Here is a 13,951-nt window from a genome sequence, read left to right on the forward strand (position 1 = left end):
GTCTCGGTAGATCATCAGTAGGAAAGCCGAGTGAAACCTACTGTACTTCGACGTGAACCAGGCTGCAATTGAAGTCACTAATCCACGTTTCGGGAGAAAGTTTCCACACAAATGAAAGGTTGGAAATTTTGTCCTCAATTAATATATTCTGAAACTTAGGTGAACAAGTATCACTGCCAAGCCCGTGCTAGTCTTAACACAGTCACTCACAATCCCTTTCACTCTCGTTAGCAGGTTTATGGTGTTGCATTTCCCGAAAACGTAATAGCTACAAAAATGCTGATTGTTTTTGATTGATAATGCTCGCCAAATATTAAGTCTGTCGGTACCAAATGCAGTGACAGTTTTTTGCCACCGACCTGCTCAATACGCCACGCGGAATATACACTCCTGGAAATGGAAAAAAGAACACATTGACACCGGTGTGTCAGACCCACCATACTTGCTCCGGACACTGCGAGAGGGCTGTACAAGCAATGATCACACGCACGGCACAGCGGACACACCAGGAACCGCGGTGTTGGCCGTCGAATGGCGCTAGCTGCGCAGCATTTGTGCACCGCCGCCGTCAGTGTCAGCCAGTTTGCCGTGGCATACGGAGCTCCATCGCAGTCTTTAACACTGGTAGCATGCCGCGACAGCGTGGACGTGAACCGTATGTGCAGTTGACGGACTTTGAGCGAGGGCGTATAGTGGGCATGCGGGAGGCCGGGTGGATGTACCGCCGAATTGCTCAACACGTGGGGCGTGAGGTCTCCACAGTACATCGATGTTGTCGCCAGTGGTCGGCGGAAGGTGCACGTGCCCGTTGACCTGGGACCGGACCGCAGCGACGCACGGATGCACGCCAAGACCGTAGGATCCTACGCAGTGCCGTAGGGGACCGCACCGCCACTTCCCAGCAAATTAGGGACACTGTTGCTCCTGGGGTATCGGCGAGGACCATTCGCAACCGTCTCCATGAAGCTGGGCTACGGTCCCGCGCACTGTTAGGCCGTCTTCCGCTCACGCCCCAACATCGTGCAGCCCGCCTCCAGTGGTGTCGCGACAGGCGTGAATGGAGGAACGAATGGAGACGTGTCGTCTTCAGCGATGAGAGTCGCTTCTGCCTTGGTGCTAATGATGGCCGTATGTGTGTTTGGCGCCGTGCAGGTGAGCGCCACAATCAGGACTGCATACGACCGAGGCACACAGGGCCAACACCCGGCATCATGGTGTGGGGAGCGATCTCCTACACTGGCCGTACACCACTGGTGATCGTCGAGGGGACACTGAATAGTGCACGGTACATCCAAACCGTCATCGAACCCATCGTTCTACCATTCCTAGACCGGCAAGGGAACTTGCTGTTCCAACAGGACAATGCACGTCCGCATGTATCCCGTGCCACCCTACGTGCTCTAGAAGGTGTAAGTCAACTACCCTGGCCAGCAAGATCTCCGGATCTGTCCCCCATTGAGCATGTTTGGGACTGGATGAAGCGTCGTCTCACGCGGTCTGCACGTCCAGCACGAACGCTGGTGCAACTGAGGCGCCAGGTGGAAATGGCATGGCAAGCCGTTCCACAGGACTACATCCAGCATCTCTACGATCGTCTCCATGGGACAATAGCAGCCTGCATTGCTGCGAAAGGTGGATATACACTGTACTAGTGCCGACATTGTGCATGCTCTGTTGCCTGTGTCTATGTGCCTGTGGTTCTGTCAGTGTGATCATGTGATGTACCTGACCCCAGGAATGTGTCAATAAAGTTTCCCCTTCCTGGAACAATGAATTCACGGTGTTCTTATTTCAATTTCCAGGAGTGTAAGTCTTTTCTCGTCATAAAATTCTCTTTTAAATTCCGAACTTTCTACTCACCCATCGGAATAATTATGCCATCACTTTACAACACTTTTGATGTATGAAACACTGCTAGATCCGGCAACCTATCGTTTCTATCGGAACTACTACTACACACGTCCGAACTGTTTGATGACTACGCTCCCACCCTTCTCTAGAATACTCTGAGTCTTCTCTACCAGCAGAGAAAGGCGCACGAAGAATATTCCTTTACCATTGGTCAGTTTACTCAACAGCCAATAGCAAAACAACATTTTCCCGCGTCAGTCCACGCTTTTCATCAATAACCAATCGCAAAATAGTAAACCTAACGACTGCACTTTTTACCGACGTAATTATCTAATATGCTGAGGTTTTGTTTATGCACAAAGTTATTTACTATTGTTATTTATACCTGAATTAACTTTCCCTTTACCATAAAGTTACTTTACAAGTCTATTCTACAAAAATCGCCTTTGTCCACATCCATACTTCTTCGAAATGTTCCCACACTAAATCCCACTACATAACTCGTTAAATAATTATCTTCATATTAACCTTAAACCACACTCAAGCATCATTCATACTGTTAAAACACATTTATAACATTTTACATACACAAAAAGACAGAATAACACTTTATGAAAATACTAGAACAGTTTATGAAAAACATTCTATTACTTTAGTGCACTCTAGTGGTCACAATCGAAACTAAATCACAGTCCCCCTATTCAATATTGTCATCTATCGGCTGATACATAAACTACGAGCGCGTCCAGTCTCGCGTCACCATCTGTCACTATCCAGCTCTGAGACACATCTCCCACTTAACTGCTTCCAAGGCAGGATCGTTATACGGCGCTACGCCTCACCTCGTCCAGGACGCCCTTCGACGTCTGCCGACGACGCTCACGTCAGAAACATCAACGAAATAGTGCCTGCCAATCGAAGGCTGACTGTTCTAGAGATTGCAGAAGAGTGTCACATTTCAGTTGGATCATGTTATGAAATCTGACACAGCATCCGGGAATCCGTGTCGCCGCCAAATTCGTCCCACGGCTCATGAGTCAAGGCCAGTAAGACCTCCGACTCGCAATCTGTGAAGAGGTTCTTGATCGCGCAAATGAGGAAGAGATGTTCTTTAAGAGAATGATAAGCGGCGACGAGGCGTGGGTCTACGGATACGATGTTGAGACCAAGGTTTACAAAATAGCAGGTCAGCAACTGGAAGCAGTTAATTCCATAAATTATCTGGGAGTACGCATTAGGAGTGATTTAAAATGGAATGATCATATAAAGTTGATCGTCAGTAAAGCAGATGCCAGACTGAGATTCATTGGAAGAACCCTAGGAAATGCAATCCGAAAACAAAGGAAGTAGGTTACAGTACGCTTGTTCTCCCACTGCTTGAATACAGCTCAGCAGTGTGGGATCCGTACCAGATAGGGTTGATAGAATAGATAGAGAGGATCCAGCGGAGAGCGGCGCGCTTCGTTGCAGGATCATTTAGTAATCGCGATAGCGTTACGGAGATGATAGATAAACTCCAGTGAAAGACTCTGCAGGAGAGACGCTCAGCAGCTCGGTACAGGCTTTTGTTAAAGTTTCGAGAACATACCTTCACCGAAGAGTCAAGCAGTATATTGCTCCCTCCTACGTATATCTCGCGAAGAGACCATGAGGATAAAATCAGAGAAATTAGAGCCCACACAGAAGCATACCGACAATCCTTCTTTCCACGAACAATACGAGACTGGAATAGAAGGGAGAACCGATAGAGGTACTCAGGGTACCCTCCGCCACACACCGTCAGGTGGCTTGCGGAGTATGGATGTAGATGTAGATGTAATCCTCACAATGGGTCGAGAAACGTTCTCCAACACCAAAAAAGTTCATCAGTTCAGGTCAAATGTCAGAGAAATGCTGATAATTTTGACTTAGTTCATCATGAATTCGTGCCACAGAGATAAATTGTCAGTCGATGGTACTATCGGGACGTGTTACAAGATCTGCGAGAAAATGTGGGAAGGAAACGGCCTGAAACGTGGCGAGACAATTCACGGCTTTTGCATCACGATTACGCTCCCGCAGATTCGTCCCTTTTGGTGCGTGATTATTACCCAAAAATCGAAATCACTGTGTTGTCTCATCGTCTGTACTCCACAGACTTGGCTCCTGCAGAGTTTTCCAAAGTTGAAAACCCTGTTAAAAGGACGAGGATTCGCAACGATAATCTAAAAGCCGTAAATTCAACTAAATACCTAGGAATTACAATTACGAACAACTTCAATTGGAAGGAACACATAGAAAATGTTGTGTGGAAGCCTAACTAAAGACTGCGTTTTATTGGCAGGACACTTAGATCTACTAAGGAGACTGCCTAAACTACGCTTGTCCGTCCTCTTTTAGAACACTGCTGTGCGGTGTGGGATCCTTACCAGATAGGACTGACGCAGTAGATCGAAAAAGTTCAAAGAAGGGCAGCACGTTTTGTATTATCGCGAAATACTGGGGAGAGTGTCACAGAAATGATACAGGATTTGGGCTGGACATCATTAAAGGAAAGGACGTTTTTCGTTGTGACGGAATATTCTCACGAAATTCCATTCACCAACTTTCTCCTCCGAATGCGAAAATATTTTGTTGACACCGACCTACATAGGGAGGAACGATCACCACGACAAAGTAAGGGAAATCAGAGTTCGTACAGAACGATATAGGTGTTCGTTCTTTCCGCTCGCTATACGAGATTGGAACAATAGAGAATTGTGAAGGTGGTTCGATGAACCCTCTGCCAGGCGCTTAAATGTGATTTGCAGAGTATCCATGTAGATGTAGATAGAGGAGATAAAAGAAAATTCGCAGACGGCGCTTCGCGCGATCCAGCACGATGCTTATCAAGACTGCTTCGGGAAGTGCAAATGGCGTTGGGAGGGGTGTGTAAATTGTGAGGAAGTATTTCCAAGGGGACCATGCACAATAAGTGCATGGTCCCCTTGCAGCAAGCGTTAGAAAAATTTTGTAGACAGAGTTCCGGAATTTTTTGTACAGACCTCCTATAAGGACACGGTATCCACCTGTTAGTTAATCTCCCTAATCTTGCTGACCTTTAACATAGACAAATGTAATGTATTGCGAATACATAGAAAGAAGGATCCTTTATTGTATGATTATATGATAGCGGAATAAACACTGGCAGCAGTTACTTCTGTAATATATCTGGGAATATGCGTACGGAACGATTTGAAGTGGAATGATCATATAAAATTAATTGTTGGTAAGGCGGGTGCCAGGTTTAGATTCATTGGGAGAGTCCTTAGAAAACTTAGTCCATCAACAAAGGAGGTGGCTTACAAAACACTCGTTTGACCTATACTTGAGTATTGCTCATCGGTGTGGGATCCGTACCAGGTCGGGTTGACAGAGGAGATAGAGAAGATCCAAAGAAGAGCGGCGCGTTTCGTCACAGGGTTATTTGGCAAGCGTGACAGCGTTACGGAGATGTTTAGCAAACTCAAGTGGCAGACTCTGCAAGAGTGGCGCTCTGCATCGCGGTGTAACTTGGAGTCCAGATTTCGAGAGGGTGCGTTTCTGGATGATGTATCGAATATATTGCTTCCCCCTACTTATACCTACCGAGGAGATCACGAATGTAAAATTAGAGAGATTCGAGCGCGCACGGAGGCTTTCCGGCAGTCGTTCTTCCCGCGAACCATACGCGACTGGAACAGGAAAGAGAGGTAATGACAGTGGCACGTAAAGTGCCCTCCGCCACACACCGTTGGGTGGCTTGCGGAGTATAAATGTAGATGTAGATGTAGAATGACGGTGTTCATGCAAAACTCCGACAAACTTTAAATGATCTGTTAAATCTGGGGACTAATACTAAAAAGAGGTGAGGAAGCCTGATTGCTCACAAATGAAACGAGTAAAAAAAAAAATCTGTCGTATTTAGTAGTGGAATAACTACAACATTTTTATAAAATTTGATTGTTGCCGTAATTTACTGAATAGTATCCTCGCTGTAGTAGACTAATCATTAATAGCGAAACTCCCTGGTGGATTAACGCCGTGTGCCAGATCTACACTCGAAGTCGGTACCTTGGTTTTTCGCGCGCAGGTGCTCTACTGACTAAGATACGCAATCACGACTTATGACCCATCCTCACACCCTTAATTCCACCAGTCCATCTCCTACCTGCAAAACTTCACAGAAGTTCTGCTGCAGGATTAGCAGTCCCGGAAGGAAGGACATTGTGAGGACATGGCTTACCCATGCGGATGCGTCCTGAGTCGTCCTCGTCTATCTCAGTCACTGCAAAGCAGGAGGATGCCTGCGCGTCTTCCCTCTTGTCAACGACGTCATACCTCTTACCTTACTTTCAGTTTTTCTTGCTTACGGATGCACGTGGCAAGTAGTTTTGTTGCCCACACGCCTTGTTAATTAAGACTTTTGTACGCCATGATTAAAAAAAAAGAAAAAACAAAACAAAAAAAAGAGTCGACAGAGCACCTGCCCGCGAAGGGCAATGGTCCTTAGTTCGAATCTCGGACGGGCAAACAGCTTTAATCATTTAATCATCCATGAAGTTTCATATCAGCGCACACTCCGCTAAAGAGTGAAAAATACATTCTGGAATCATTAATATTAATCAGTCCAAGCAAACGAGTTGTATCAGTGACTGTGGAATACTGCAATATGATACGATCATGGGTGTGAACAAACTTCATCCAGCAAGGAACCGTCCGATTTAAAGCTTTGCCGCTTTCTAACCGCTTTATGAATTACTCTGCTGTGTTCGGTCGAAGGTAACTGGCTTGTGGCGCCCAGTTTACGACGCACATATCTTATTATTGAATAAAGTGTTCCATAATTCAGTGCAAAATGTTGTTTTTGTATTTTTGAATTTCTACAGCGTCTTTGCACATCCTAGCACAGTAATGATAGGATCTTGTTAAAATTATACTGTCAGAGAACAATTTTGGTGGTTGCCTAGAGTGCTGGAGAGATAAAACAATGGACTGATATTCAGGAGAAACCCCCTCTGCACCCATCCTCCGGATTTAAGTCTTCCATGGTTTCCCCATGTAACTTAATGGAGATGCTGACATGGTTCCCAAATACGTCTACGGGTGATTTCCTTATATGTTCTTCTCGAATTCAATCTGCGTCTCTAAAACCTAATCGTTAACGGAATCTTAAATCCTGACGTCCCTTATTGCCACTGTTGATGGTATAACATGTTGCCAGAGATGTAATGCTAAACAGAGAGAAACAAGAAATTTTATTTTGCTCAAGACGGAACGCTGAACGTATATTTAAGGTTTAATATCATGAAGGAATCAAATATGAATAAGCCTTAACACAATAGCCAAAAAATGGAAAAAGTGCTCAAGGAAAATTAACCATTATGATCAGTTTAAACAGCAAAGAACAGAAACAGAAAAAATAATTATAAGAACCAATAGAGATTTTTGTAAAGAAGAAACATGGGGAAATAGAGGAAAAAACTTAAAAAAATACGCGTGACTTTTATCAAACTGTGAAGAGAAACCAAAACCCTAGTGTCTGTATCGTAAGTGTAAACGGCAGACTTGGGTTAAGCAACACTGAAAATCGTGAAATACTTGCAAAATATTACGATCAGCTTCTTAACTGCCCAGAACCAATCCGTAAGTTGACGTACTCAAAAAGTCATGAAAATGCACAACATTTACCTTCAACTATCAAAGAAATTGAAGAAGTGAGCTAGTGGAAACGTCCTTTATACAACAGGACTTTTGAAATGACCTCTACAAAAATAAGCTATGACCTAAAATTAATCTTTGAATAAATATGGGAACAAATAATATCTAGAGAGTGGAAGGTAGGCTTGATACATCCACTGCATAAGAAATGCAATAAACAATAAGTTAACAAATACAGTGAAATTTCTTTGCTGCCTGTTGAACATAAAACATTCTAGGTTCTACTAAAAACAAACTAGAAGCAACACTGGACAGTCATTTAGGTGAATATGAAGGTGATTTTAGTAACGAGAGATCATGTTCTGAACTAATATTTTATTCGTAAGCGATCATTCGCCATAGATTACAGAATTCAAAAGATATTGAAGATATTACAGTAATGTTTGTTGATCTTAAAAAGTCTTTGATTCTGTTGACAGAGAAACTATACATAAAATAATCCGAGAATTTGGTATACAATCTAAATTAGCAAATCTAATTTGTTAAACACATACAGTCACAATATCTAAAATGAAATTTATGGGAGAAATATCTCAGCCCTTCGAAATAACCGCAGGTTCACCGTCTAGAAAAAAAAGAATTTGGAATGAAAAATTGAATGAATACAAAATTTCGCCAATAAGGCTGCGAAGAGGGAACAAAAATACTGGTGTAAGATATCTTACATTTTCCGAAACTTCTGTAAACAGACTTTAGCTACATAAAGAAGGTTAAAACATGTTAAAACCTTGGGGAAACATTTCAAGAAAATGGTTCAGAAAAGCCTTCTACAGAAGGATGATTCATGAATTGGGAGAGATATGTGGTTTAACTAAAGATATTTACAACAAAAAATTCCTGTCTAAAAATGTAAAAATAAGATTCTGCACCACAGTAGAGAAACAAGAACGCGTGTGAATTCGATCCGAAAGCAAGCAAATGTCTAAAATTAACCTATAATTTAGATAAATTAGAAATAATATAAAGGCGATGGATTAGGAAGATATTAAGCCCACGAAAAATTATGAAAGTTCAAATTTGTTGAAACGTAGAAAACATATTAGAAGTAACGAGAAAAAGAAGACTGGTATTTTTTTGGACATTCATATCGAATGCAAGACAGTAGATTAACCAAAATAATCTTCAGATATTTGTGGGATAAAAACTCAAGAGTAAGTTGGATTCACGAATTGAAAAAGGATTTAGGGGAAAAATATAAAGGCTGTAGAAACAACTGACAGAGACATATTTACGAAAAAAGTATTGACTTGGAGGGATTACAGACTAGAGGAGTGAAAAACACTGGTCTGGAGTGGTCAGAAGACGGGAAGAAAAACGTAGTGAATACATGGAAGAGTACTGGAAAAAAGAAGAGAATAATTAATAAGAAATTTTCGCACATGCTGTTTAGTTGGCCCATCCGACAAGAAAAAACGTAATTCAATTGGGATATCATAAAATGATTAATTTTTCTAGTCATACTCCAACAAGATTGTACATATTGTATTGTTTGGAAGACAATGAAGCTGATGTTTCTGCTTTTTATACTTTTGAGAAAATTTTATCAGAGAGTAAAGAATTTGTAATCGTTTGTCTCTGTAAAGTGATGTAAAAAACAATGTTCCAAAATCTTCCAAGTCGTTCTTCAAGCATTTTCCAACTCATTTTACGTAAATATTTCTGTTTTGCTGTTGTGGCCTTCTCATTTGGCTTTAAGTTCTCCTTTTCCTGTTGGAAGTAGGCACTCATCTTCTTCCTCTAGTCACCCTAAATTAAGAACAATATTCTAAACAGAACTACACATTTCATAGTGCATGAATGTTTGAACATTTATGTGGCCTAGTTGAATTTTGGGAAAACGTTATCAATAAGGAACCCCTTGAGTGCGAGGTTGCAAAAGATCAATGATGTTTACAGTATTCGACGCCCCACATATTGTCACCCATGCAACAATATTGGCTGCTAATAGCAACAGCAGGTGAAAATGGAGGTACTCAATGGTGAGCACAGCACGAGGCTATGGAGCGTGGTTGAAATGCTTGGTCTACGAGTAACTCACAGCAGTGTTACAGTGCTAGTGGTGTTGATACACAGCAGAGCAACAACAGCGATTAACAAAGCAAACATTGCAGCGTAACTACCACAATTGCGGAAGTTACTGACATTTCGTAAGGAAGAAACTTTGTAGAGCGAGAAAAAAGTAGTAGATGAAACATTAGCGTTTGTGCAAGATGTGTCAGTGGAATGTGTGGTGTGGTATACGCTCTATTGTGCGGACAATGTACATGAGAAGTGCAATAGTGAAGATACTTGCTTAACAAGTGACAGTGAAACTGAAAGAGGAGTCTATAGTCATATTCGGGGTTATTACAAATGATTGAAGCGATTTCACAGCTCTACAATAACTTTATTATTTGAGATATTTTCACAATGCTTTGCACACACATACAAAAACTCAAAAAGTTTTTTTAGGCATTCACAAATGTTCGATATGTGCCCCTTTAGTGATTCGGCAGCTCCCTGCTTTCTTTATTCGTCGACTTCCGCGGGCTACGCGTGAAACTTGCCCGCACGCGTTCAACCGTTTCTTCGCTCACTGCAGGCCGACCCGTTGATTTCCCCTTACAGAGGCATCCAGAAGCTTTAAACTGCGCATACCATCGCCGAATGGAGTTAGCAGTTGGTGGATCATTGTTGAACTTCGTCCTGAAGTGTCGTTGCACTGTTATGACTGACTGATGCGAGTGCATTTCAAGCACGACATACGCTTTCTCGGCTCCTGTCGCCATTTTGTCTTACTGCGCTCTCGAGCGCTCTGGCGGCAGAAACCTCAAGTGCGGCTTCAGCCGAACAAAACTTTATGAGTTTTTCTACGTATCTGTAGTGTGTTGTGACTATATGTCAATGAATGGAGCTACAGTGAATTTATGAAATCGCTTCAATCATTTGTAATAGCCCTGTAGTTCATGAGCCATGTCGCACAGGAAGCCACAAATTCCACCTCCAGTTAAACGCAGTACAGGATAGCCGTTATACAAGGAGCTGGTGCTAAAAATAATTACGCACATGGAAGATCGTCTGCGGCAAGTCAAAAATAACAATTAAGAACGAGTTTCGAATAATTCCACAGCAATATGACCATGTAACGCGTAAGGGAGGACAAGGCGCACTTGTTACAGAAACAAGAGTTTGCGAGTTTCAAGGATGCTCGATGCAGTTCACAGCACGCGCATAACGGTGACCTACAGCATTATGAATATCACATTGCGCGCGACACAGATTACAGTGATTTCAGGGGAAATAGAGGATGGCTGAGTGACTTCAAATAGCGCTACAGAATTGGAAGACGTAAGATAACGAAATTTCAAACAAAGAATCTAATTGATGATGCACAGAAAACTGCGGAATCGGCCAGAAAATTTGTAGATGAAGTAAACAAACTCTTCTTATCGTTCAGTAAGGAACTGTTTTCAACTCTGACGAAACAGAATTTTAAGAGAAAATGCGTATGAAAGGAATCCCGAAAATTAGAAGTTGCAAGAGAGTTGCATCAAGATCAATGAACATCGACGTCTTAAAACATTCGTATACAACTATGTCAAATTGTAACCTGGTTGGTAAAGTGGCTGCAAAGTTATTTATTGTGCTATGAGAAGTTGGAGGTGCTCTGTGCCCCCTACAATTCTTTTCCATGTGCGTGATCTTATAAGAATAATGAGGATTATTTATGTGACAGCAAGCAAGGGTGGGAAAATGGGCGTTAAACGCTACAATTATGTATTAGCACTGCTTTTGGCCAATAGTTGGTCAAAAAAACTTGACATTGCATTGTTCATGGTCTGCATACAAAAATCCCACTGCTTTAGAGGAAATTATCCCTCCTGAAAAGTGTGTGACATTGTAATTCATACCACCTGGAACCACTGGACAAATCCACCCTCTGGATGTTAGTTTTTCCTGTGCCTATAAAGCATATTGCCGCACTATCTACAGTAAAGCCGTAAGGGATAGCCAATTTCACGATAAGCTCCATGACAAACTGTTTCCCATTCGGTTGCATGCCATCAGTTCTCATCACCCCATTACACCAATGTGATTCTATATGCATTCTCTAAGAGCGGGTACCTGCCTAAACCTCTTGCACGGTCTATAACTACCAAGGAGGTCGAGATCCAATGACTGTTAGCAGAATATGGAATCGGTGGGTTCAAGACGGTAGTATGGAACGCCGTGCTGGATCCCACTAACAGTCGAGATGACAGGCATCTTATCCGCATGGCTGTAACGGATCGTGCAGCCACGTCTCGATGCCCGAGTGAACAGATGGGGACGTTTGCAAGACAACAACCATCTGCACGAACAATTCGACAACGTTTGCAACAGCATGGACTATCAGCTCGGAGACCATGGCTGCGGTTACCCTTGACGCTGCATCACAGACAGGAGCGTCTGCGATGGTGTACTCAATGACGAACCTGGGCGCACGAACGGCAAAGCGTCATTTTTTCGGACGAATCCAGGTTCTGTTTACAGCATCTTGATGGTCGCATCCGTGTTTGGCGACATCGCGGTGAACGCATATTGGAAGCGTGTATTCGTCATTGCCATACTGGCGTATCACCCGGCGTGATGGTATGGGGTGCCATTGGTTACACGTCTCAGTCACGTCTTGTTCGCATTGACGGCACTTTGAACAGTGGACGTTACATTTCACACGTGTTACGTCCCGTGTCTCTACCCTTCATTCGATCCCTGCAAAACGCTACATTTCAGCAGGATAATGCACGACCGCATGTTGCAGGTCCTGTAGGGGCATTTCTGGTTATAGAAAATGTTCGACTGCTGCCCCGGCCAGCACATTATCCAGATCTCTCACCAATTGAAAACGTCTGGTCAATGGTGGCCGAGCAACTGGCTCGTCACCATACGCCAGTCACTACTCTTGATGAACTGTGGTATCGTGTTGAAGCTGCATGGCCAGCTATACCTGTACACGCCATCCAAGCTCTGTTTGACTCAATGCCCAGGCGTATCGAGGCCGTTATCGCGGCCAGAGGTGGTTGTTCTGGACCCTGATTTCTCAGGATCTATGCACCCAAATTGCGTGAAAATATAATCACGTCAGGTCTAGTATAATATATTTATCCAATGAATACTTGTTTATCATCTGCATTTCTTCTTGGTGTAGCAATTTTAATGGCCAGTAGTGTATTCTGAATGTCAACGAAGATTATTTTATGAAGTGTAATACATACATCCCATAGAAGGCATATCTCTGCACCTCACGGACACTCATTTTGTATTGCCCTCCTGATGCACATGGTTAGTCATTAGCAGCTAATGTTTTTCCTGTCATACTTGTCAACATAACACTTTCAAATGAGTCTTATTAAAGACTGAATTTGCGACCTCAAGATCATGAGATTCATTTTTAATCAAAATTTTATTGGTCTTTCGGGATTTCTGGGCTTCACTGATTTATGGCTTTACAGATAAATGAACATTTACAGACTCGGCACACTGAGGTCTAGGGCGTAAACTTAGTTTTCTGGTCTGCATGTATGGTCTAGCGGAAACGTTCCCTTTTTGGGTCTGCGGAGACCTGATTCTCCTGCAGAGTGTATTTCAGTTCCCTTGTATCTGTATTTTCACACCGCACCGTTCGCTCTTTGTTTTCAGATTGCTACGGCTGCACCAGAGTGTCAAGGTGGCGGCGTTACTGATCGTCTTAGCTGTGGCGTGTGCTATTATCTACGCTGTTGTATATTGTTTCATGTAATCCTGTGAGGAGCTGAAGCATAGTTTATTAACATTGGACCAAAGCAGTAACCAACAGTACAAATGACAGAATATTTGTAGTTAAGATGTGACACAGAGTAATTAAGCGCAGCGACAGCAGTTAGCTCTAATATAGAAGTCCATGTTTATAGATTAACTACAATTTTGTAACATACATATAAAACGCAGATCTTAAACTAAAGTTAAACGGTTTAAAGTAAGAAAAGCATAACGCATATTTTTAATGAGATAAAACCTATGTAACATGTATCTGTCACCAAGTAGTCTCATTTGTATCCTTTCCTGTTTTGTATTTAGGTGATGAAGTTCTTAAATATATAGCAATTATGTAAGTACTTAATGTTTTTACAGTCTCTTGACACTATACCCAGCTGAAGAATTTTACATATAAGTGTAAAGAACAGCTTCCCAAATCTTTCAGTTTTATAGTGCAAGAAAGGCTAAAGCAGAAATCTTTCACCAGACGTTGGCTGAATATGTCGCAGTTTTAAGTTTTCTGTTGTTCTCTGGATTAACCATTTCGGGAAGGTTTCCTGAACTAAAAATCCCCTCTCTAATATTAACAACTGATAATACCTTTGCCTCACTCCCACTTTTACGAGTA

The 13,951-nt window shown here is 42.5% G+C and overlaps 1 protein-coding gene across 2 annotated transcripts in view; it reads left to right on the forward strand.

The window, feature by feature from the left end:
- LOC124711258 (putative fatty acyl-CoA reductase CG5065) overlaps window positions 1-13,682 on the forward strand; it is a 240,792-nt gene extending 227,110 nt beyond the window's left edge. For both annotated transcript variants that reach the window (XM_047241230.1, XM_047241231.1), the window contains one exon: window positions 13,228-13,682. In XM_047241230.1, the coding sequence (XP_047097186.1) occupies window positions 13,228-13,327 (100 nt within the window). In that variant the 3' untranslated portion in view covers window positions 13,328-13,682. The remainder of the gene's footprint in view (window positions 1-13,227) is intronic.
- The last annotated feature ends 269 nt before the right edge of the window (window positions 13,683-13,951 follow it).

The sequence above is a fragment of the Schistocerca piceifrons genome, chromosome 8 (assembly GCF_021461385.2).
Source record: "Schistocerca piceifrons isolate TAMUIC-IGC-003096 chromosome 8, iqSchPice1.1, whole genome shotgun sequence".
NCBI lineage: Eukaryota > Metazoa > Arthropoda > Insecta > Orthoptera > Acrididae > Schistocerca > Schistocerca piceifrons.